General features: G+C 40.0%; 2 protein-coding genes across 2 annotated transcripts in view; both read left to right on the forward strand.

Annotated features, from left to right (window-relative positions):
• The window catches only part of LOC132392422 (uncharacterized), a 61818-nt gene extending 53186 nt beyond the window's left edge, over nt 1-8632 (forward strand). The window contains exons 2-3 of the mRNA XM_059966247.1: nt 6761-8527; nt 8622-8632. Coding sequence (XP_059822230.1) covers nt 6761-8527; nt 8622-8632 — 1778 coding nt within the window. The remainder of the gene's footprint in view (nt 1-6760; nt 8528-8621) is intronic.
• A 518-nt stretch (nt 8633-9150) lies between these two features.
• The window catches only part of heg1 (heart development protein with EGF-like domains 1), a 65858-nt gene continuing 48047 nt past the window's right edge, over nt 9151-26961 (forward strand). Inside the window, exons 1-4 of the mRNA XM_059966366.1 lie at nt 9151-11695; nt 18267-18383; nt 19206-19328; nt 24944-25026. Of these exons, the coding sequence (XP_059822349.1) occupies nt 9763-11695; nt 18267-18383; nt 19206-19328; nt 24944-25026 (2256 nt within the window). The 5' untranslated portion in view covers nt 9151-9762. The remainder of the gene's footprint in view (nt 11696-18266; nt 18384-19205; nt 19329-24943; nt 25027-26961) is intronic.

Raw genomic sequence — 26961 nt, forward strand, 5'->3', positions numbered from 1 at the left:
AATCTCCATCAGCACAGGTACACCTCGATCTCCTGCAGCACAGGAACAGAAGAATCTCCATCAGCACAGGTACACCTCAATCTCCATCAGCGCAGGTACACCACAATCTCCATCAGCACAGGTACACCGCAATCTCCATCAGCACAGGTACACCACAATCTCCATCAGCACAGGTGTATCACAATCTCCATCAGCACAGATGTACCACAATCTCCATCAGCACAGGTGTATCACAATCTCCATCAGCACAGGTACACCACAATCTCCATCAGCACAGGTACACCACAATCCCCATCAGCACAGGTACACCACAATCTCTATCAGCACAGGTGTATCACAATCTCCATCAGCACAGGTACACCACAATCTCCATCAGCACAGGTACATCAGATTCACCATCAGCACAGGTACACCACAACTTCCATTAGCACAGGCACACCTCACTCTCCATCAGCACAGGTACACCACAATCTCCATCAGCACAGGTGTATCACAATCTCCACCAGCATAGGTGTACCACAATCTCCATCAGCACAGGTACACCACAATCTGCATCAGCACAGGTACAGCTCAATCTCCATCAGCACAGGTACAGCTGAATCTCCATCAGCACAGGTGCACCTTAATCTCCATCAGCACAGGTACACCTTGATCTCCATCAGCACAGGTGTGCCACTATCTCCATCAGCACAGGTGTATCACAATCTCCATCAGCACAGGTACTCCTCAATCTCCTACAGCACAGGTACACCTCAATCTCCATCAGCACAGGTACACCACAATCTCCTTCAGCACAGGTGTACGTCAATCTCCATCAGCTCAGGTGTACATATTTAATTTTGCTGACATCACGGCTGTGATTGTTCGAATCAAAGGATTGTTATAAATCACCGTACAGGAGGGAGACTGAAAAGTGCAAAAACAACTACCTCTGTCTTAATGTTAGTGAGACCAAGAAACTGATTATAGGCTTCAAGAAGAGGAAACTATAGGTCCCTGAGGCAGTCCTCATCGGAGAATCAGAAGTGGAGAGGGTCAGCAACTTTAAGTTCCACAGTTTTATTATTTTGGAATACCTGTTCTGAGCCCAGCACTTAAGTGCAATTATGAAGAAAGCACAGCAGTGCCTTTTCTTTCTTAGGAGTTTGCAAATATTTGGCATGACGTCTAAAATGTTGACAAACTTCTATAGATGTGCGGTGGGATGCATTTTGACTGGCTGCATGACAGCTTGATGTGGGACCACCAATGCTCTTGAGTGGAAAGTCCTTCAGAAATTTACAGATATGACCCAGTCCATCATGGGTACCACTCTCCAATGAATCTTTGTCGCAGAAAAGCCACATCCATCAGCAGGAATCTCCTCCTCTCGGGTCATGTTCTCTTCTCCCTTCTGCCATCAGAAGGTACAGGAGTGTCAGGACTCAGACCACCTATGAGGAGAGATTGAGTCGCCTGGGACTGTACTCTGGAATTCAGAAGAATGAGAGGGGATCTTATAGAAATATACAAAATTTTGTATGGGATAGATAAGATAGAAGTAGGAAAGTTGTTTCCATTGGTAGGTGAGACTAGAACTAGGGAACATTGCCTCAAGATTCAGGGGAGAAGATTTAGGACGGAGATGAGGAGAAACTGTTTTTCCCAGAGAGTGGTGAATCTATGGAATTCTCTGCCCAGGGAAGCAGTTGTGGCTTCCTCACTATATATATATTTAAGAAACAGTTAGATAGGTATTTACATAGTAGGGGATTTAAAGGTTGTGGGGAAAAGGCAAGTAGATGTAGCTGAGTTTACAGACAGATCAGCCACGATCTTGATGAATGGTGGGGCAGGTTCAATGGGCCGGATGGCCTACTCCAGCTCCTATTTCTTATGTTCTTATGTATATGGTGACTTATATGTACTTTGATAATAAATTTATTTTGAATGTTGACAAATGTGTGTCATCAGAACTATGATGTGACTAAAGAAACAGAGTGAGTATGTTAGTTCTCGATAATCCTCTATGAGGATGCAAACTGAATAGAGGGATATCCATTTTGAACAGAGAGTGGTGAATCTGAAATTCTTTGCCACAGCCAGCTGTAGAGACCAAGTCTTTATGTATATTTAAGGCAGAGGTTGACGGATTGTTGATTAGTCAGCTCATGAAGGGATATGGGGAGAAGGCAGGAGATTGGGGCTGAGAGGGAAATGGATCAGCCACGATGAAATGGAGGAGCAGTGGGACAAATGCCTAATTCTGCTCCTATATCTTATGGTTTTAAATATCATATTATCATTGCAGAGTGTTGACTTGTTTTTAAACTTTCTCCCAAGGCACGGTTGTCAGCCCAGCACCAGCATTACTTTCCACTCAGGGGTTCCTAACCTGGGGTCTGCAGACATCTTGGTTAATGGTTGGGCTTCATGGCATAAAAAAGGTTGGCAACCCCTGCTCTAGATAGATGCCAGAATGTTGTTTGTGGGCAGTGCAGCTCTGCACAAGGTCCTTGCCTGTGTTGCTGCAGTCTTCCTGCTGGTGCACGGTAAGTTCTATTGAATACTATTTCTTGCACGATTCCTTCCGAGGACAATGAAAAGCTTAGTAGCTAGTAGCTGCATGTTGATAATCAGATTATATCAAACACAGAGCACTGGCTGAAAACTGGTGTGTTTTCACACATTGCTGTTTATTGCAGAAGTTGTTAACCCAAATTTAAAGATTATTTTCAGCATGGCAGGATCTTGAGTCAAACCCTTGGGCTGGCTCGGTCGCATAGTGGTTAGCAAAATCACTTGACACAGTTTATATAGCCCTCTGTTCACTTGCCTTGGTCCTGATTGGCTATTCTTTTAGTTGACCTTTGAATTCTATTGGCTTGTGTTTCTTTGACCATTCGGGTTCATAGATAGTGCCTATTCCAATATGTTTGCTTATGGAGTTATCAGAAGAGAAGCATGCTTCTAAAAATTCTCATGCCACTGTTCACTGTCGCTGATCCCGGTACATGAAGACCAAGAAGGAAAACACCTTAATTGGGATACTGTGGGAGTTCCGTCACAGGCAAACACAAAGCAGGCATGAGAATTTAGAAACATGGTTTTCTTCTGATAATAAAGTCTTACAAATGTGATCATATTTTAGATAAAAATGACTTGCACAAAGTGGTAAGGTGTTGTAAACTGATTCTTAGCTGCAGTTTTTAATAATGGCCTTTGAGGAGAATTACAATCACTGACAATCAGGGAAGTTGTAGTGACTTTGCCTGAAGACAAATATCAAAACAGGAAGTCATAAGAAAGTATGCCTAGAAATTTGAGACTGAGGGGCATGCAATTCTTATAAATATGCTTATAACTTTACAATGAGAAATGTAAAAACCGTAAATAGGAACAGCTTCTCTCTCGCTCAGTTTGTCTGAAATATGAGAGGAATGTATTTTTTGTGAAGACTTTTCATCACTGTCTTTAGGACTTAATCATAGGAAGGAAACCTCAAATCCCTTTGCACTATGTAACCTCCATATTTAGTGCTGAAGCTTTTGTTAACCCAGACCCCCTATTGCTGCCAATTGTTCTCCACCCCTAATTACCACATCCGCAGTAAGTTTTCAAAACAGTCCACTGGAAGGGTTTCCTGCCTGTTGTTGTGGATGACCTGTTATGGCGCCATCTTCTGAAAATGCACAGATGGTACAAGTGCTTTTGAATCAGTAAAGGCTTCTCAGTTAACATTTTTCATCACGCCAGGTTCTCATAAAAGCGCCTATCCATATTAATGAATGTTCAAAGACTGAATCACACTAATTTAAAGTGATCTGTAGACAGTGTAAAGAGGTAAAAACACACACACACACACACACACACACACACACACACACACACACACACACACACACACACACACACACAATGCTGGAGGAACTCTGTGGTTAGGGAGCATTTTTGGAGGGAAGTAAACAGCCAATATTTCAGGCCAAGACCCTTCATCGGGGCTGGAAAAGAAAGGGACAAAAGCCAGAATAAAAGTTTAGGGTTCTCATCAGAGAGAGGTGGAAATGGTAGTGAACATTGGTAGCTCAGACTGAGGCGTTTGATGTTGTGTTGTTTGCTGAGCTTAGCAATTAGCATGCAGACATTTCATCACCTCAGTTGAGGTGACATCCTTAGTGCACAGTTGTTGCAGTTTCTCTCTGGGAGTGCTCGTATCTATATAGGCCCCCATTGGCTTGCCTCGGTCATGATTGGCTACCCCTTCGGTTGACGTGATCTCGGTACATGAAGGCCAAGGACACTATTTCAACTGGGACACCACAGAAGTTCTGGCACGGGCAAACATGAAGCAGGCATGAAAATTTTTCAAAGCATGGCTGTCTTCTGAAAACTCCGTAAACAAACATATTGAAATAGATATGATCTGCAGACACCTAAGACTTGGCGAGTACCACAGAGTCAAAGATGGGAATCTTCTTTAGGATGGGCGTGGAGCTTCTTTAGTGGAGCTGCAAAGCAGAGACATGGAGATATAAGTTGCTTTATGTCCATCCAGTTCCTTTAGTACCTTCTTGCCACTGCACTGACACACACTGAGCTCCAGATCGTAACAAATATGTGTTGAATAAAGAAGGATTTTCTGAGAATTTTTGAGGTATAGAAGAAGGATATTCCATTCATTATAACTATGCAATTAAGAAAATATATAATAAATCTTTTTCTTTCTGTATCACCATGATCATCATCATTATTTGCCATGATACATGACATGGATGATCATGGCCTTTCCCTGTCCATGATAGTTCTTGGCAAATTTTTCTACAGAAGTGGTTTGCCATCGCCTTCTTCTCGGCAGTGTCTTTAGAAGACAGGTGACCCCAACCATCATTAATCTTCAGAGGTTGTTTGCCTGATGTTAATGGTCGCGTAACCAGGACTTATCATCTACGCTAGCTACTCATACGACCGTCCACTGCCTGCTCCCATGGCTTCACGTGTCCCTGATCGGGAAGGGGGGGTGGGGAGCAGGGAAACATGTACTACTCTTTGCCGAAGGTGACCTGCAGGCTAGTGGAGGGAAGGAGTGCCTTACACCTGTTTTGGTAGAGGTACATCTCCACCCCACCACCCTATTTGTTTATTTATAGATGTGCTTTCATTGTCCCAATATTCAATGTGCCTGAAGGTATGTCAGCACCTACATACATGAAGCAAGGTGATAGAATCACAGAGTGTATAAACTAGAGAGTTCAAACCAACCTTAGAAGAAAATAGGACTTGCCTAGGTTGATAGTTTAGTCAGCATAGACCAAAGGGCTGTTTCTGTATGAGATAACTTTATGATTCCAAGATATTTGCTCTTTTACATATTTCAAACACAGCAAAATCTGCAGATGCTGGAAGTCCAAAGGAACACACACAAAATGCTGCAGAAACTCAGCAGGTCAGGCAGCATCTATGGAGAGTTGATGTTTCAGATTGAGACCAATTTTCAGCACTCATGATGCAGGTTCTCAGGTTGAAATGTTAACTGTCTACTTTTTTCCATCGATGCTGCCTGACATGCTGAGTTCCTCCAGTGTTTTGTGTGTGTTACTTGTACATTTGTTAGGTTGGGGAAATCAACAATTGACAGGTACCAAAAGTTATTTTATTTGATAATGTGACATTTATTTGAGTAAATATTATAAAGAGTAGATAATATGCATTTCAATATTTTGTCTTTGTATAACATATGTTTTTGAATCGTAATATTACTTTTTAAATTGCCAAGAAAATTAGAAATTGTTTTCAGCATAGCAAATTATTTTGCTATTATTTGGTAGTGGCATTAGACAGTTTATTTGTGCACAATTGATATACTGCTTACACATCAATTTTATTATATGTCATACAGTTATACGTTTTTGTTACATAAAGGAGGCCATTCAGCACATCATGTCAACATCATCTCTGACAGTTCCACTTCCCTCACATTTTCCAGCAACCCAATCTCTTTAACATGCTTATGAACTCCCCGATGCCCCTCCCGCTCAGGTTTTGGGATGTGGGAGGGAACTGGAGTGCCTTGGGAGACCCCATGGAGCCTCAGGGAGAATGTGCTAGTTAACCAATCAACATCGAGTGTGCCCACTCTCTCTAGAGCGCCTCTTTGAAAATCTTGGAAAGGACATCTCACATTAAGTATACAGCACTTCCCTTTCAATAATATGAAATGCTTAATTATCATAAAGATGTGGATAAGGTTGAAAGAGCACAGAGAAAATTTACAAGAATGTTGCTGGGTCTGGAGTTATATGAAAAGATTGAATAGAACATTGAAGATGGAGAGGAGACTTGATAGAGGTATACAAAATTATGAGGGGCACAGACAGGGTAAATGCAAGCAGGCTTTTTCCACTGAGCATGGGTGGGACTACAGCTAGAGGTCATAGGTTAAGGGTAAAAGGTGACAAGCTTAAGGGGAAACTTCTTCACTCAGAGGGTCATAGGAGTGTGGAATAAGCGGTCAGTGCAAGTGGTAAGTGTGATTTGGATGTCAACATTTATGAGAAGTTGGATAGGTACATGGATGGTAGGGTATGAAGGGATATGGTCCCATTGCTGGTCAATGGGAATAGGCAGTTTAAGTAGTCAGTATGGACAAGATGGGCTGAAAGGCCTATTTCTATGCTGTACTTTTCTATGACTCTATGACCCTATATTTATATTATTCTATTGACTGTACACAAAATAAAGAGATGCTAAAGGTTGATGCTGTAAATTTTCTCTTTTTTTTCAGGTTCCAGGACTAGAACACTGCCACATGGTGGCATTGTGTCTGGAAGCTGGACAGATGATTCTCAGAATAATGTAGCATATATTTCCACTACCAGAGAACTGGATCTGCAGATGTCAACTGATATCATATCTTTGGAAAGAATTGAAATGTCAACTTCCTTTACACCAGTTACAAAGAACTCACAAATTTATCTACCTGAAAGTTCCGAACCCGACGAAAACATTGCAAGTAACTTTGAGTCAGCAAATTTTTTTGTTTCTGCAAGAAATTATATATCTGAATCTCAGAATCTCTTCTTTACATCACCTCTTGAAAGTGAGATGACAAGTGAAGATGGAAAAGCAGGGACAGGGAATCTTGAACGATCTTTGAATACTTCACCTGGAGTTTCTGACATGTCTTCAGATATAGGATTAAATGATGCTACACTGCCTCTAAATACCATGTCAAATAGAACCCGTAGGTATTTAGGTAGTGAGAAGAGCTTTTCAGAGAGGGCTTCCAGCATTTCATCAATTGATTCTAAAATACTCAGTACTTTACCAAGTACTTCTGATAGGCCATTGAATAATAGTACAAGATCATATGTACACGCTTCACTGATTGAATTTGAAGGATTGAGTTCTTCACAGGCAAATTTGTTAAATAATTTATCAAATAATTTTGAAGAAAGAAGTACATCAACATATATAACAAGAAGTACTATACCGAATGACTCTGAAGGATTAAATACTATAACTGAGTTTACAAAATCTTTAAGTACTTCACTAAGTAATCTTCAGAGATTAAGTTCATTGCTGACTGATTTGAAACAATCTTCAAGTACTCCTCTGAATGACTCTGAGAAATTAAGTACTTTGAGGAATGATTTTAAGAGATCGGTAAGCACTTTACCAAATGACTTTGAAAATTTGAGTACATCACTGGATGGTTTTGGACAATCGTTGACCAGTTCACTAGCTGATCCTGAAAGATTTAGTACTTCACTGAATGATTTGAAACAATCGGTAAGAACTCAGTCAGTAGACCCTGAAAGATTTAGTACTTTGCTGGATGATTTGAAACAATCGATAAATACTCCGTCAGTAGCTCCTGAAAGATTTAGTACTTCACTGAATGATTTGAAACAATCAATAAGTACTCGTTCAGTAGCTCCTGAAAGATTTAGTACTTCACTGAATGATTTGAAACAATCGATAAGTACTCGTTCAGTAGCTCCTGAAAGATTTAGTACTTCACTGAATGATTTGAAACAATCGATAAGTACTCGTTCAGTAGATCCTGAAAGATTTAGTTCTTCACTGAATGATTTGAAACAATCGATAAGTACTCGTTCAGTAGATCCTGAAAGATTTAGTTCTTCACTGAATGATTTGAAACAATCTATAAGTACTCGTTCAGTAGCTCCTGAAAGATTTAGTTCTTCACTGAATGATTTGAAACAATCGATTAGTACTCAGTCAGTAGCTCCTGAAAAATTTAGTGCTTCACTGAATGATTTGAAACAATCGATAAGTACTCAGTCAGTAGCTCCTGAAACATTTAGTACTTCACTGAATGATTTGAAACAATCTATAAGTACTCGTTCAGTAGATCCTGAAAGATTTAGTACTTCACTGAATGAATTCAAACAATCTATAAGTACTCCGTCAGTAGATCCTGAAAGATTTAGTACTTCACTGAATGATTTGAAACAATCGATAAGTACTTCATCAGTAGATCTTGAAAGATTTAGTACTTCACTGAATGATTTGAAACAATCTATAAGTACTCCATCAGTAGATCCTGAAAGATTTAGTACTTCACTGAATGATTTGAAACAATCGATAAGTACTTTGTCTGTAGATCCTGAAAAATTTAGAACTTCACTGAATGATTTGAAACAATCTATAAGTACTCCGTCAGTAGATCCTGAAAGATTTAGTACTTCACTGAATGATTTGAAACAATCGATAAGTACTTTGTCTGTAGATCCTGAAAAATTTAGAACTTCACTGAATGATTTGAAACAATCGATAAGTACTCAGTCAGTAGCTCCTGAAAGATTTAGTACTTCACTGAATGATTTGAAACAATCGATAAGTACTCCGTCAGTAGATCCTGAAAGATTTAGTACTTCACTGAATGATTTGAAACAATCGATAAATACTCAGTCAGTAGATTCTGAAAGATTTAGTACTTCACTGAATGATTTGAAACAATCGATAAGTACTCAGTCAGTAGATCCTGAAAGATTTAGTACTTCACTGAATGATTTGAAACAATTGATAAATACTCATTCAGTAGATCCTGAAAGATTTAGTACTTCACTGAATGATTTGAAACAATCTATAAGTACTCGTTCAGTAGATCCTGAAAGATTTAGTACTTCACTGAATGAATTCAAACAATCTATAAGTACTCCGTCAGTAGATCCTGAAAGATTTAGTACTTCACTGAATGATTTGAAACAATCGATAAGTACTTCATCAGTAGATCTTGAAAGATTTAGTACTTCACTGAATGATTTGAAACAATCTATAAGTACTCCGTCAGTAGATCCTGAAAGATTTAGTACTTCACTGAATGATTTGAAACAATCGATAAGTACTTTGTCTGTAGATCCTGAAAAATTTAGAACTTCACTGAATGATTTGAAACAATCGATAAGTACTCAGTCAGTAGATCCTGAAAGATTTAGTACTTCACTGAATGATTTGAAACAATCGATAAGTACTCAGGCAGTAGATCCTGAAAAATTTAGTACTTCACTGAATGATTTGAAACAATCGATAAATACTCAGTCAGAAGATCCTGAAAAATTTAGTACTTCACTGAATGATTTGAAACAATCGATAAATACTCAGTCAGAAGATCCTGAAAGATTTAGTACTTCACTGAATGATTCAAAACAATCGATAAGAACTCGTTCAGTAGATCCTGAAAAATTTAGTACTTCACTGAATGATTTGAAACAGTCATTAAATACTTCACCAAATTACTTTGAAACATTAAGTACATCAATGAATGATTTTGAAAGAATCAATACCTCACTTAAACGATCATTAAGTAGTTCACCAAAGGATCCTGAAAGATTTAGTACTTCTGTGTATGGTGTTAAACAAACATTAACTAATACACTGAATGATGTCAAAAGATTAAGTACATCACAGAATTATTTCAAGCGATCTTTAAGTTCTTCACCAGTTGATCCTGAGAAATTAACTGATTTTAAGAGTTATGAAAGTTCTTTTATGAATGTTTTCGAAAGTTCTTCAAGCACTTCATCAAATACTTCATTGAATATTTCTACAAATCCTTTTACACATGCTCAAGGTGATTCTGAGAGCTCTCTAGGCACCACTTTGAATGGCTTTGAGAATCAAAGTGAATCTGAAATGGTTAGTACATTGCAAAATGTATCTGAAACAAGCTTAAGTACTTCTCAGAAAAAATCTAAATGGTCTTTAAGCACTTCATCAAATGATTCTAAAAGGTCCATAAGTTTGACAGCAAATAATTTTGAGAGATCTTTAAATACTTCACCGAATAATCTTTCGTGGTCTATGAATACCTCATTGGATGATTCTATTATATTTTTTAATACTTCAGCAAATGATACCGAAGGATTAAATGCTTCCCCAAATAGTTCTGAAAAGTTTTCAATTAATACCCAAAATGAGTCTGAAAGACATCCAAACATGTCTAAAGGTTCTTCAGGGACAGCAAGAAATTATTTGAAAAGCTCTTCCAATACCTCAGCAAATAATTCTGGAAGAGCTTTAAGTACTTCATCAAATATTTTTGAAAGGTCTTTACCAAATACTTATGTAAGTTCACCTAGTACTGTACTGAATTATTCTAACATCTCTGTAAGTTCTACACTGAATAATTCTGGATTTACTTTAAACACCTTATTGAACAATCCTAAAAGATCCTTAAATACCGCAACAAATCAAACTGATGGAGCAACTTCACCTGCAACATCCATTCATGTGGATTTTAATAATGTTACCGATGATTCAAGTGAAGAAGGCTCATTTGTTACGTCATCTGTACCGCCAATTGATTATTATACAAATAGCTCAAGTTTCACTTCACATGCTGAAACCATCACTGCAACAAGTCACTTAGTTCCCAGAATTACAGATAATTTCTTAAATACTACATTTTTTTCTACAATAAACAATATTACTAAATTTATTGCAACTACATTGTCTTCAACACGGTCAGGTTCTCAAAGTTTAATGAACAGTTCCAGAGAATTAAATTCTAACTTTACAACAGCTAATTCATCTGAAATCGATTTTGTTGAATCAAAGACCAATGACACACACGCAGCAAGAACAACACCACTGAGTGGCCCTCCTGAAGGAAGAACAGATTCGCCCAGAATTACACTGTCCAAGCCAACACATGCACACGTATCACTTTCTACCATAGAATCACTCAAAGAAGAAGCTGTAAGGACATCATCGACACCAGTTGTTGCGACATTTGGTTCTAATACTGGAAGTTATACTGTGATTTCACAAGTTTCCACTGACATACCAAAGACAACATTAATTAATATTACCAGGAGTGAATTTGCCACAACACGGTCTAGTCCAGCACTTCTTACAAGTCTTTTACCAAGAGACAAAACATGGACAATTACCATACCTACAACTAGTGTTATTAAAACAACTGAACCAGGCAGGACAAGGACTTTAGCTACCATTAACACATGGACCAGCATAAAAACTTCAACCACCACAAAGACCTCAACCTTCTCAAGTACTCAAACCAATGCAATGATACCGACAAGCACAAGAACTTCAGATATTAGCATAGATCTTCCAGCCATCACCATGGTGTCTATACCAACGACAGTGCCTCCTACCACTGTAGGCAGAGCTGCAACTGAGCCATCAACAATGATTCAGGTTACCACAAGTATATCTCAAGTCCCCACAGGTAAAATATTTTATTTAGATAAAGTAATGTTTAATCATGCCATATTTTGTGGTTCAAATTTCAAGGTTGTCTATAATATGGATACTTTGAAAATAAATGTACTTTGAGCTTTGAAATTTTGTTCAATTTCACTAACATTAAATTAGTGAAATTCTAGCTTTTTGTTTCACTGGCAGATAATAATTTAATGTTTTATATATATGAACATGAGCAATAACTGACAGAAATGGGGTAGTCCTAAGCGATTGTCAACATTATGTGTCATGTCATATTTTGTGGGTGATCATGGTCTCATGACAATGATTAGTCTTGGCAAGTTCTTCTACACAAGTGGTTTGCCATTGCCTTCTTCTGGGCAGTGTCTTTACAAGACGGGTGACCCCAGCCATTATCAATACTCTTCAGAGATTGTCTGCCTGGCATAAGGAGTCACATAACCAGGACTTGCGATCTGCGTCAGCTGCTCATACGACCATCCACCACCTGCTCCCAACGCTTCATGTGACCCTGATCAGGGGGCTAAGTAGATGCTACACCTTGCCCAAGGGTGACCCGCAGGCCAGCGAAGGGATGGAGTGCCTTTCACTTCCTTTGGTATCTCCACCCCACCACACAAAACTTGTAAATGTTGATAAATAATGAAGATACAAATGAATATAGAGTAGGTAAATTACTTATTGCGTTGACCTTTTTGCAGAGGCTTGTGGGGGGTGGGAGAAACATCAGAATCAATGAAAGATGGAAATTAACTATAATTAATACCATTTAGCTTTATGATAAATCACTGATAATCCTGGAACATGCTGGGCTACTACTGAACAGAAAATTAAAACAATTTCAGGCAACACAGATAGGTCTCCCTGATATCCCCCATTAATCTATCAAGCACATGGCATCTTGTGTTAAGTTGAGGCCACCCTCAGGGTGGAGGAGCAACACCTTATATTCCATCTGAGTGCCCTCAAACATGATGGTATGAATATTGATTTCTCCTGGTGAAAAAATTCCACCCCCTTCCTTTACTCCACACTCTGACCTTTTCCTTATTCTCAGCTGCTTATTACTTCCCCCAGATCCCTTCTACTCCGCTTCGCCTATCACCTTCCAGCTCTCCTCTTTCCCCTCTACCCATCTTTTTATTCTGGCATTGTTCCCCTTCCTTCTCTGACCAGAAGAACGAGCTCAGCCTGAAAAGTCAACTGTTTATTCATTTCTATAGATGCTGCATGACCTGCTGAGTTCCTCCAGTATTTGTGTGTGTGCTTATTATTTATAGATATTCCTATTCCCCCCCAATCCTCATTCTTTCATAGATATTTCCTTTATCTTCTCAATCCCTTCCTCACCTTCTCTGCAACTTAAAACTTTTTTTCACTTGGCTCTTAAACAATAGATTGGGATCTAGTTACATCTGATTTTAATGTCTATAGATGATAACACTGACATAGAGAAGGTGTCCCAGCTGAATTATATTAAGATGGAAAATGAGTGGGTATGTCCTCTGCTTTGATTTAACAGACTGCCTTCCTGATTTCTACTAGGTAGGTGGAAGAGTTGGTCCCTTGCAGGCATTCCATCAAGGGCAATCAATCAGAGGTAGCATGGCAGTGTTATTCCTGCAAGCATTGGTGAGGAGACTGGTACTAAATGAAGTTACTTAAAAGCTGATAGTGTTTCAGCCTAATGGTGAAAGCCATATGGGTTATTGAGTTTTCAAAAGCATCTATTCCACTCTTTCTGAAATAGAATTGCACTTGATTGAGTGCTGGGCCGAATCAGAAAGGTTGAGTATGGCTGAGTCAAGGCAGTGGGGTTCAGGACCCAGAGCGTACCGAAGTGACTATTTGGATGATGATTTAGGCGCTGGGCCAGACTGAGAAGGTCAGGATACCAGGGTTCAAAGCGAGGGTCAAGCCGGTTTGCCTCAACCGCTCTGTGTTGAGCTAAGGGTCTATGGATAGATTCTCTTTGTGGACTTCAGTTCTGAAAACAATTTTCATTTATTGTTTGCATGATTTGTTTTCTTTCTTTCTGCACACTAGGTGTTTGATAGATTTTTTTATGGTTTCTTTTAGATTTCTTTGTTTTGTGGCTGCCTGTATGGAGACAAATCGCAAGGTTGTAAAACGCATGCATACTTTGATAATAAATGTACTTTGAACTTTGAATTTGTACATGAAGACACAGCACCTGAAACGTTGTAAATTTTGGGTACAAATGCTATGTTCAGGAATTTTGTGAATATGCCTGATGCACCAGTTTAATTCCCATTTTAAGATATTACTAAACTCCTGTAAAATTGTTCATTAAAAGAAAGATGCCCATGATTCTGATTTGGTGCCTGCATGTAAAATGCAAAGTTGTTGTCACTAAAGTTTCATGGTTATCATCAGAGCTGCATCGGAGATAATGGGGAACAAAAAATGGCCGAACAATTGAACAACTACCTGCCTTCACAAAGATCAACTAATTTCTCGGAGTGTTGAGGAACATTGGATCTAATGAAAAGGAGGAAATGAAGCATTCAGTTTGAATAAGAAGATATTAATAGAGAAATTAATGGAACAGAGAAATCCTTGAGGCCTGCTAGTCTGCAGATACTTATGGAAGTGGCTTAGAAATTGCGCAGATTGGGTGGTCAATTCCTGAAAGAAGCAGTGGTCTAGAAAGGAAGATATGTTTTTTATATAAGCTGACCTACATATTTGCATTCAAACTTTTAAAAAATAATGCACTTCAAAGCATTGAAATTAATTTTCTTGGTTCTATTGTCCCAACATAGACTTTCTAAAGGACATTTTTATTTCCCTTTGATAACCATTTGTATTGTGCCCTCGATGTTTTATAAATACTGTGCAAAACTCTTAGGCACATTTATAAAGTTAGGGTGCCTAAGACTTTTGCACAGTACTATATTTGTCACGTGGGGCAGAGAGCATGTTTCAAAATCTGGTGGTAGCAGAGGATGTTGGGAATGGTGAAGGTGGAGCACCACAGGAAGTGTGTGAGACAGGTGGCAGAGAAGGAGTGCTGGGGTGGGGGCTGGCAGGGGTGCAGACACACCTCACTCCGAGACATCAGGCAAGGTCAATTGGTTTATTGATCATTACAGATGGTTCTCTGGTGCTTTGGTGCTTCCCACTCCCTCCCCTCTCCCTGTCCCCTTCCCACTCTCAGTCCACAGTAGAGACCCATATCAGAATCAGGTTTATCATCACTCATATATGGCTGACATTTGTTTTTCTTTTTGTGGCAGTGGTACAGTAATATAATAAAGTTACTACAATACTCTGCAAGTCTTAGACATCCTAGATATATACGTGCTTTAAGACTTTTGCACAGTGCTTTACTTATAATGATGTCAACAGTAAAAGGCCCACGTTGCCTTACATTTGATAGTATGAATACAGCACAGCACTCTACAAAAACATGCAGGGAGTAAACAGTTGATGTTTGACAACCTGCAATTGGGCATTGTAAATTGTCCTGTGATTAGGTTACGGTTAAGTTGGGGGTTGCTGGGTAGCTTAGCTCATATTACCAGAAAGGCCTGTCCACACTGTCTCTTAATTGCTCAGATTTCCAGTGTCTGCAGAACCTCTTGTTTTATGAAAACTATTGCTTTCTTTGAGAGAGAGGTAGAACAAGCAAACATGCCCTCTTATCCAAATGATCCATGTTAACCATGAAACTCCAATTGACACTGAGTACAATTTATTCCCTCATATTTCCATGATTCTGGCACTCACCTGAATGCCAAGGAGAATTTACAGTGGCCAATTATCCAACTAATTACACACCCTTGGGATGTGGAAGGAAATCCTGGGGAAACCCAGATGCTCACATGGAGTGTGTGCAAACTCTACATAGACAGCACCAGAAGTCAGGATCGCAGGTTCATGATCTAGAATACTGTCCATCCCTTTGCTTTTCCTCCTTGATCTGCTGAGTTCTTCCAGCATTTGTAGTCTGCTCACAAATTTCTACAAGCTGTGTCCCTATGTACATTTTGTGTACAAATACATCACAAGTGCCAAGTTGAGTCAAAAACACCTTAACTAAGGAATCTCTCTTTGATTGTTTTAATTATTAATGTTTTGGTACTTGGAACTTTCTCATGCTTAATGCTCTGCACGACTCTTACAAAAACCTGGGTTTCCTCTCGAGTTTATGCACCACACCTATTCATGTTTTGGACTGAGAAGAAGAATTATTATTCTCATGCTAAAATGTTTTGCAAAATTATGTTGCAAGTTTAATTGAAAATATGATATAATAATTAATCCTTAATTTGTAAAGTAAAGAATTTAGTTCCCCTGAGGTTTGGAAGGATCAAATTTTATTGTTTGTAGTGCTTGAGAAAAGGCAGAAGTTCATGTTTCCTGTTTAATGAAGCATGATGGCTTAGGATTTCTTCTACAAAAGGAATGACGTGAAGTTGGCACTGTGTGTGGTGATCGCCTGCCAATTTTATGGTGGCTTCATGGCAAAGAAATTCTATTGTGCTTAAAGCCCAAAGGTTAGTGTATGGCTGATGAGTCCCAAAATTATGTCCTTCCCTCCACCAGTTTGAGTGCTGCCAACATGGAAAGTTTGATAGGTTGTAGGTTGGAGAAGAGCTAGTGGTAGAAATAGCACTGTGTGAGGAAAGGGAGACTGGTTCATGGCTACTGATGACAGGCAAACGATGTCTGAAGATTATTGATAATGGTTGGGGTCATCCATCTTGTAAAGAAACTGCCCAGAAGAGGATAATGGCAAAGCACTTCTGTGGAACAATTTGCCAAGAACAATCATGCTTGTGACACCACGATCACCCATGTCATATGGCACACACTTTATGATGATAGTTCACCTGTGGATTGTTAGTGGGAATCAAACAAAGTAGCGACTGTGTTGAGATGGTTAAGTTGAAGCAATCCCCTTCATTTCCAAGATTTGACCTGATTAGTCAGACAACCTAGAGAGAATTAGCATGGTTAGCTTTAGGATGGACTTGAATATCATCAACTGATGCCATGCTTCAAAATGATGTCACAAAAATATTGCATTCCGATGAGGAAGTGAAGAGAAGGCAGCGTTGGGTTTTGGGGAATGTTAGATTTGGGAAGTTAAAAGTTTGAAATATATCCAAAAACGCCATTAAGATAATGCCAAACAAGTGCTGCAGCTACAACATTGAAAGCCATACTGTTCACAACATAATGCAAACCATGTAAAATTGGTAATGTATATGGGTAAGTGAGAGCAATATTTTACTTTGATAATGCACCCCAGATTGGAATTTATTGATTGAGATACAGCCCCGAACAGGCCCTCCTGCCCTTTGAGCCACGCTGCCCAGCAACCCCTTCGATTTAATCCCGGCCTAATCACTGGAAAATTTACAATGACCAACTAGTACACTGTATCTCTGGACCATAGAAGGAAACCCACACGGACTTGGGGAGAGCATACATACTGCCTACAAGCCACAGCGGGAATTGAACCCGGATCACTGGTACCGTAAGGCGTTGTGCTAGCTGCTATGATACGGTACCGCCCCACAGTGTGGTGATTATTTGATTCTCGCAAGTTGATGCAATTGAGTTTGCACCTCCTTCTGCTGTAATGCTGTAGAGTTTTTAAAGATGAGGCCTTTTCTCAACTTCATTGTTTGAAGAGGGTTTGCTCTGGGGATGATAATGATATTCACAGTGTAGCTTCAATCTTACTCTAAGCTGCCAAGCACAATACAACTGACTCCAGAAAAGTGTCCCTGATCCAAACATAGAATTCCAATCTATGAACTCACTTCACATTCTCCCCTTTAAATTCAAAGCTGATCCAGATATTGCATTTACTTTTCAGTATATTACTCAATATTCACTCTTGCTTCCATTGCCAGGCAGACAATGTGATAATCTTCCACAGAGTAACATGTTTAAAGTGCACTGTCCTGTTTTAAAGAAGAATTTATAATGGGCCAGTGTTACATCTAGAAAATGTTGATTAAACAGGTATGTCGTATCTGGGTGGCAGGGTGGAGATAAGTCTCTACTAAAGGAGGTGAAAGGCACTTCTTCCCTCTGCTAGCCTGCAGGTTACCCTTGGGCAAGGTGTAGCCCCTGCTTAGCCCCCGATCAGGGTTATATGAAGCCACAGGAGCAGGTGGTGGATGAGTGTTTGAGCAGTTGGTGCACATCACATCCTGGTTATGTGACCATTGACTCCAGGTAGACAGTCTCAGAAGAGTATTGGTGATAGCTGGAGTCACTTTACTTGTAAAGACACTGCCCCCCAGAAAAGGCAATGGCAAGCTACTTCTGTGGAAAAAAATTGCCAAGTTCAGTCACGGTTGTGGAAAGACCATGATCGTCAAGTCATCCAGCACAATATATAATCATATCGGAAGAAAAGTCATGTCAACAGAAGAAATCCATGGCTCAATGACAGATTTGAGAGATCTGTAGGCATGCAGAGAGTAAACGGCTCCAAAACTATTCAGCCTTTAGAATATAAAGCATGAAACTGAAGGCCCAGTGTTAATCATTTGGAATAGCTGTTAATAAATTGTGTACTTACTTTTAAGCAGAGAATGCCTGCATTTCAAATCCATGTCTTAATGGAGGTACTTGTATCAATGACCATAATAGCAGAAGAAAATGTCTGTGCTCACCAAGCTGGCAAGGGATGAATTGCAGCAAAGGTAACGCGTTATTTCTATAAATTATTCATACAATGATACAAGATATATGTAAATGTATAAAATTTTACTGAGATTTTATGCCATTTATGTTACTACATTTTCCTCAAATAGAATTAATATTTTGAAATACTTGCTAGATTAATTGGAAAGTAAAATGTGGTGCTTTTGATGACTATATACTTTTAATATAAAATACTCAATTTATAAAATATTTTTTGATTCCTCATCGTACTTTTCCCTCCTCCATTTCTTTATTGATTGAGATACAGCACGGAATAGACCTTTCCAGCCCTTTGAGCTGCACACCGAGCTGCCCCCCTGATTTAACCCTAGCCTTATCATGGAACAATTTACAACCTATCAGAAAACCGGAGCACCCAGAGGAAACCCACTGGGTCATGGGGAGACCGTACAAACTCCTTACAGGCAGTAGCGGTAATTGAACCTGGGTCGCCAGTACTGTAAAGCGTTGTGATAACCGCTATGCTACTGTACTGTAATACAGTTAATTCCATTGCTCACTGATTGGTTTGGTGCATCTATCAATGGTCCCAATTCAGCCACAGTCATGGAAGTCAGACAGCAATGGGGGAAAGAGAGGTATCTCTTTCATATTCACATAGTGGGAAGGATGAAAATCAAACTGCCATTCATCGGATAAATTTAATAATGTTTAGTTAATTACGTACTGTAAATAAGCAGTCTATATTAGCTTTATTTTACATTATTTTTACATTATTACCAATGACTTTAATTCATTAGATGCTTTCCTTTAATTCTGAAACTTGTTTTAATTTAGTAACTAGTTCCTTTTTTAAGCAGATGTGGATGAATGCCTTTCAAATCCATGTCCGTCTCCTGCAAAATGTGTTAATAATTTGGGGTCTTTCTCCTGCAAGTGTCAGCCAGGGTATTACTTTGAAAAGGGAACAGGATGCATTTTGGGTAAGAAGACAATTTGTTGCTCTTGAGATGCAATGTTTTGACTAGCCTTAACTTTTGAAATTTGTTCAGCTGTTGTAGGTAAACTATTTTAATTTTGTAGAATATAGGTTAAAACCATCTCTCATGCAAGACATCTTGAAACTTAATACAAGAATGTTTACTTGTGACAGCTGCAAAGGTTTCCTCTGATAGATACCTCAATTACATGCCCCAAATCTATCATACATCTCCATACTTAGCACTGTGCAACTTAAATTTGACATGTGACGAAAGAAACTAATAACCATTTGACCATAAGATCATAAGACGCAGAAGCAGAATTAGGCCATTTGGCCCATCTAGTCTGTTCCTCTATTTCATCATGGCTGATCCATTTCTGTCTCAACCCTTTCTCCTACCTTCTCCCCATTACCTTCCCTGCCCTGACTAATCAAGAACCTACTAACCTTCGTCTTAAATACTCCCAATGACCTGGCCTCTACAGCCAGCTGTGGCAATGAATTCACAGATCTACCACCCTCTGGCTAAACAATATTATCCTAGAGTGACCAGTTCTGTGGCAAATTTTCCATCCAGTAATGCCCTAGGGTGAAAATGAAACGTTTAGCAGGGGATCCTAGGGAAAGCAGTTCTTGGTGCTGTGCTACCACATGCAGCTAGTATCACATTTGCTGTCACTAGGCCACCTTCCACCCAGCCACAGCTTGACATTTCTTTTTAAATTTTAGCATTGTTTGCCCCACGGATTACTACGTTTACCAACCTTTATTTCCACACCCATTCAAGGTCTTTTCTGCACACTCTTCCAACCCTGTACATTTTTCAAATCTATTTCTCCTCCTGCAATATACTAATTAAGTGTTTTAATATAGATTGACAAGCTGGATTCAGGGGAGAAATGGTTGAGACAGGTGACAATAATGGATATCTGTGAAGATTTTGAATTTCAGCGTGTGTGCTTTATAAATTCTATGATATTAAACAAACCTTTGAACATTTGAATAAACACAAGGATAGGAGAGGTTAAGAAAGATATGGGGCAAATGCAAAAATATTTACTTGTGACGGTTTCAAAGCTTTCATTACATGTGAATAGGACTAGCTTGGTAGGCACCATGGGCAGGTTGGGCTGTAGGACTTGTTAACATGTTGTATTGCTCCAAGACACTATTGAAGGTTTCCGTTCAGCCACCATGTCTCAAATACCCTATCTTAGTCATCGCTCAGATTCCAGAAAATTTCCTAAAACATTTCTTTGTTCACGTTTCTCACAAGTTACTTGCAAGAATCAGCTAATCTTTGCCTAAAGAACTTCCTGATGGTGTAAATGACAAATTCCTATAGTTTGAATTAAAACCTGCACAGTTAAAATTAAAAACTGCACAGTTCAGTTATACAAAATTACCTCTCAGCATGTCCTTAAAAACATGAAAATGCCACAGCTCTCCAGGTGTTTTTTTTAACCCAAATCCCTATTTTAGTCTCAGCATAGGTTACAGTATTTCAATATAACCTGTTTCTTGTTTGTTGGAACATGGCACAATATTCAAAGTGAATATTAAACTGTGTTAACTATCAAATTGTATATCCTGTTCGATAACCCCTCCTATCCTTGTGCTTATTCAAATGTTGAAAGGTTCAAAGCTTCATTTAATATCAGAGAATTTTTATAGTATACAACCTGAAATTCATAACCTTCACTGACATCCATTATTGTCGCCTGTCTTAACCATTTTTCCTAGAATCCAGCTTGACAGCTTATATCAAAGCACGGTCGAAGGTTTGGAACGCTGCTGCTTGCTTCTTCTGTTTGCATGATTTGTGCTTTTTCTCTTTCTCTGTTGGTCATTTTCAAATTGGGTTCTTTCGGGTTTCTTGCAAGCAGACAAAGTTGTATAATTTATGCATAGGTACTTGGATAATAGCTGCACTTTGAATCTTTGAAACTACATGATTTAGAGGTAGCAGGTGGGAAAAACACCTTCATAAATAGTACCATCTATCATGCAATCATTATTCCTTCTTCCAACACTTCCCACAACAATGCAATTTTATTCTTTTAATTAAAAAAAAATGGTAAATTGTTTTATTATTGTCACGTGTACGAGGTACAGTGAAAAACTTGTCTTGCAAACCATTCATACATTTCAGTTCATTACAACAGTGCATAGAGTGCAGAATAAAGTATTACAATTACAAAGAAAGTGCAGTGCATGAAGACAATAAGGTGCAAGGTTCTAACAACCTTCACTGTGTGGTCAAGACTCCACTTCGTCATACAAGTCAATTGAGCTGTTCAGTTGTCCTTGAGCCTGGTGGAACTTACTGTCAAGCTTTGGTAAGTTCTGCCTAATGAGAGTGGGGAGAAAACAATGTCCAGAGAGGATGGGGGTCTTTGATTTTGCTAACGGCTTTACTGAGGCTGCAAGAAGTGTAAGTGGAGTCTGCAGGTCCCATGATATGCCAAGCTGTGTTCATAACTCCGCAGTTTCCTGGGGTCACAGGCTGAGCAGTTGCCACACCAAGTAGTAGGGCATCTGGAAAGGATTTGTTCTCTGGTGCATTGATAAAAATCTGTGGGGGTCTAAAGAGTCATGGTATATTACGCCATATTTCATTAACCTCCTGAACAAGTAGGGGTGCTGGTGAGGTTTCATAGCTGTCACGTGACTGCTGATGTTCACTTCTAGGAACTAGAAACTCGACCCTCTCAACCTTGGCGAATTGACGTCAAGAGGTGCAGGTGCACCACGCCCCCCCCCCCCGCCCCCCAGTATTGAGGTCAATGACCCATGCCACTAAGCAACACGTACAAAAGCTGGAGGAACTCAGCAGGCCAGGCAGCATTCCCGAGTCCTGCTGAAGGGTTTTGGCCTGAAATGTCAACTGTACTGTTTTCCATCAGTGCTGCCTGGCCTGCCGAGTTCCACCAGCATTTTGTGTGCATTGCTCGGATTTCCAGCATCAGCAGATCTTCTCTTGTTCACGTCACTAAGCTCTCTACTTCCTTCCTGCACTGCCACTTGATCATCATTTGAAGTTTGACCCACTACTCGATGGAGTTATAGCACAATCTGCCTATGGATTCATGAGTGTAGAGGGAATAAAGTAGGAAGCTAGGAACACAGCCTTGTGGGGCACTGGTATTGAGGAAGTTATCTTACTGCTTATCCTTACTGATTATGGTTTTTTTGGTCAGGAAGTCAAGTCCAGTTGCAAAGGGAGATATTGACTCCCAGATCTAGGCGTCTGGAGATGATTTTGCTTCTAATTATGGAATAGGTGCAGTACTGTATTTCATAAACAATATTCTTAAGATCAGTAACTACATCAGTAACTTCAGTGAATTACTTATTTTTAAACACCTGTTTTCTCTTTTCACTCAGAAAGTGATAGACTTACACATAAAATTGTATCAAATACCTTATGAATTAGCTTGGACTATAACTTTCTGACAAAAAATTAAGTTTAAAGGAAATCAAAGAATAATTATTCCTTTCTAAGATGTGCACACTGCTGCTTATTCAGTCATTTCAGTAAAGTTTCCAAACAATTGGTTTATTGGTCATTACAGAAAGACTCTCTGGGGCTTCCTGCACCCTCCTGTCACCCCTCCTTCTCCCTCCTCTCTCCCTTCCCCTTTTCTCAACCATGATTCCCCTCTCCCTGCTCCCTACCCACTCTCAGTCCACAATAGAGATCCATATCAGAATCAGGTTTATCATCACATGTCATGAAATTTTTTTTTATTTTGTGGCAGCAGTACCATGCAATACATAAAATTACCACAGCACTGTGCAAACGTTTTAGGTATCCTAGCTATGTATATATCCTTAGGACTTCGGTACAGGACTGTATATAGTTTTTTCTTTCGTTACTGCTACATCTGTCTTGGAGTATGTCAAAACCAAGGCCTGCTGAGGTATTAATGTATTCAAATGGTAGACTTATTCAGAAAATCAGAAGGCATGGAATCCAGGCAAGTTTGGCCAGGTGGATTCAGTTTCTGCAGGCTTAGCTGCAGAAAGCAGAAGGTTGTGGTGGAGGGAGTACATTTGGATTGGAGGGTTGTGACTAGTGGTGTCCCACAAGGATCGGTTCTGGGACCTCAACTTTTCGTGAGTTTTATTAACGACCTGGATGAGGGGGTAGAAACCTGGGTTGGCAAGTTTGCAGACGACACAAAGGTTGGTGGTGTTGTGGATAGTGTAGAGGATTGTCGAAGATTGCAGAGAGACATTGATAGGATGCAGAAGTGGGCTGAGAAGTGGCAGATGGAGTTCAACCCGGAGAAGTGTGAGGAGGTACACTTTGGAAGGACAAGCTCCAAGGCAGAGTACAAAGTAAATGGCAGGATAGTTGGTCGTGTGGAGGTGCACAGGGATCTGGGGGTACATGTCTACAGATCCCTGAAAGTTCCCTCACAGGTAGATAGGGTAGTTAAGAAAGCTTATGGGGTGTTAGCTTTCTTAAGTCGAGGAATAGAGTTTAAGAGTCACGATGTAATGATGCAACTCTATAAAACTCTGGTTAGGCCACACTTGGAGTACTGTGTCCAGTTCTGGTCGCCTCACTACAGGAAGGATGTGGAAGAATTGGAAAGGGTACAGAGGAGATTTACCAGGATGCTGCCTGGTTTAGAGAGTATGGATTATAATCAGAATTAAGGGAGCTAGGGCTTTACTCTTTGGAGAGAAGGAGGATGAGAGGAGACATGATGGAGGTACACATGATATTAAGAGGAATAGATAGAGTGGACAGCCAGTGCTTCTTCCCCAGGGCACCACTGCTCAGTACAAGAGGACATGGCTTTAAGGTAAGGGGTGGGAAGTTCAAGGGGGATATTAGAGGAAGGTTTTTCACTCAGAGAGTGGTTGGTGCGTGGAATGCACTGCCTGAGTCAGTGGTGGAGACAGATACACTAGTGAAATTTAAGAGACTACTAGACAGGTATATGGAGGAATTTAAGGTGGGGGTTATATGGGAGGTGGGGTTTAAGGGTCAGCACAACATTGTGGGCCGAAGGGCCTGTACTGTGCTGTACTATTCTATGGTCTATTCTGCCACCTACTGATTATGTGTGGTTCTGAATCAACATGAGGCCTTGGCATTGTGCTTCTTGGAGTGATGGTGTCTGAAAGAGGGTCATGCCTGGCTATTGCCTATGGAAAGTCACTGAAAAAGTAGCATGTCACATGATCAACTGAGATGAATAAAATCAGGAACAGGCAAATAATGCAAATTATCATTTCCATAAGTGTGTTATCTTCAGAATAATCACGTACGTTCAATTTATGAATTAATTCTGAAGTATAGCTGATATTGGTTGATAGATATACTGTAGGCAAGTGAGATGCTGTCCTAATTTATCTACCATCTGGTAGTGGGACAGGCCACCACAATAAGTTAAAAACATACTGTATTTAAATTTTAACAAAACTTTTTGTCGGTGTCTAAACTCCTGCCAAAAGGTAGATCTGATTGTGTGAACATGCTCTCATTGCAGCTCATGAACTTATATCTTCTGCTCTGTGGTTTTACATAAATAGTTAAATTTAATCTTCTCTTCTGAATTTGCACAAGTACTTATTTAATCTATTATTATTGCCCAATAGCAAAGACCTTTGCTGGTGTTCTCCACATGGTCAACAAATCTGGAATATCAAGACATGAGCTGGAAGGAGATATTTTAAAAATAGTAAGTTTCATTTTCTGAATAAGAAGTAAAGCAGCAATAAATGATTTCTGCAATGCAGGTTCTTTTAAAGCATTAACAATAATCCTCCTGCTTTATTCCTATTAACGTTTGGAATTGAATGGGATATTATTGTCACATGCACTGAGGTACAATGAAAAGCTTGTCTTACGTACTGTTTATACAAATCAAATCATTACACAGTGCTTTGAGGTAAAACAATAACGGACTGCCCAGTACTGTTGTGGTTAGCTCAACACTTTACAGTACATGTGCCCCGAATTTAATTTAATTTGCACCCCGAATTACAATCCCCAATTGTAATCCTAGCCTAATCATAGAACAATTTACAATGACCAATTAACCTACCAACCGGTACATCTTTGGACTGTGGGAGGAAACCAGAGCACCTGGAGGAAACCCACGCAGTCACGGGAGAACATACAGACAGCAGTGGGAAATGAACCCGGGTCCCTGGTACTCTAAAGCGTTGTGCTAGCCGTTATGATACTGTACCACCCTAGTGCAGGTAATTCTTGGTTTATTGCATCTGCCTTTGTAGTATATTTGGTGGCCTATAGACAACTCCCACCTGTAATTTTTTGACCTTTACTATTCCTAATCTCTTCCCAAGTAGAGTCATCATTCTGCTCGACTGTTTATTCATTTCCATAGATACTGCCTTAAAGTTGTTATAGCTGGGGGTGGTAATAGTGATGGTAAAGCCACTACCTAATAAATGCTCCTGTGACATGCACCAATAGCCTCCAACAGCCAGGTCCTGCTCCTGGCCTTCACATGTGGCATAGCTATTAAGCCAAGTGCAACCATTTCTACTGACAGCAGAAGGGGCAAAAGCAGATTACTGGCGACTTTAAACCAGTCACTTTGGGCAGGTGGATCTTGCCAGCTGTAGGAGAAGGAAAGTCCTGATCAACCTCCACTGTCTTGAAGCTATACCCACTCAAGAGGAAGTTTTCAGAAGTAAACCCCGAGGGAAAAATCCATAGCTGGAGACCCTCAGGCAGGCCTATGTTGAGTTTGATGCTGACCGGCAACTCCTGTGATGCTGCTGGTACCAAACAGCATCGGTCTCTGCCGTTCCTTTGGGTTCACGTGTGGGGAGTGGAACTTGCCACATGGGCAACAGCTTGTCTCAATATCGTACCGTCCTGGTTTGCGTACTTAGACGCAGCATCCATGATTGACTCAGAGCAAGCGAGGCCTCAGAGAAAAGTGGCCTGACCTGCTGAGTTCCTCCAGCACTTTGCGTGTGTTGCTTTGGACTTACAGCATCTGCAGACCTTCTTATGCTTGTAGCAAACAATCCTGCTCGGACATTGATCCCGGTCCTGCTCTGGTGTAGACTGCCCAATTTGTACTGATTCCTCCTGCCTCAGAACCGGTTCCAGTGCCCCAGAAGTCTGAAACCCTTCCTCCAGCACCACTAATCCAGCCACATATTCACCCTGACCATTTTGCTATTCCTAGTACGTGGCACAGATACTGAGATTACTACCTTTGAGAACTTTTTAATTTATCGCCTAGCTTCTTGAAGATGACTTCACCCTATCCTGCTTTTTTCCTATATCGATGGTATTTACATGCACCTTGACAATTGTCACCATCCAGTTTGCCCTGCAACCGCTCCAAGGCATCTCTGACCCTTGCACCCAAGAGGCAGCACACTAACCAGGAGACCCGTTTGCAGCCATATAAGTTCTTGTCTATTCCCCTCATCATGGAAGCCTCTACTAGTATGCTCTGCCACTTTTTTTTCCTGTCCCACTGTACAGCAGGGTCAGTGCCAAGATCTTGGCTACTGCTGCATTCTAAACAAAGTGGTGTATCTGTTTTGGAGGGTGATGACTCGGGGGGACTTCTGCACGTCATCATTATCATCATTATGTGTCATGTCATTTGGTGTGAGCAATCCAT

The sequence above is a fragment of the Hypanus sabinus genome, chromosome 4, assembly GCF_030144855.1.
Source record: "Hypanus sabinus isolate sHypSab1 chromosome 4, sHypSab1.hap1, whole genome shotgun sequence".
NCBI classification, from domain to species: domain Eukaryota; kingdom Metazoa; phylum Chordata; class Chondrichthyes; order Myliobatiformes; family Dasyatidae; genus Hypanus; species Hypanus sabinus.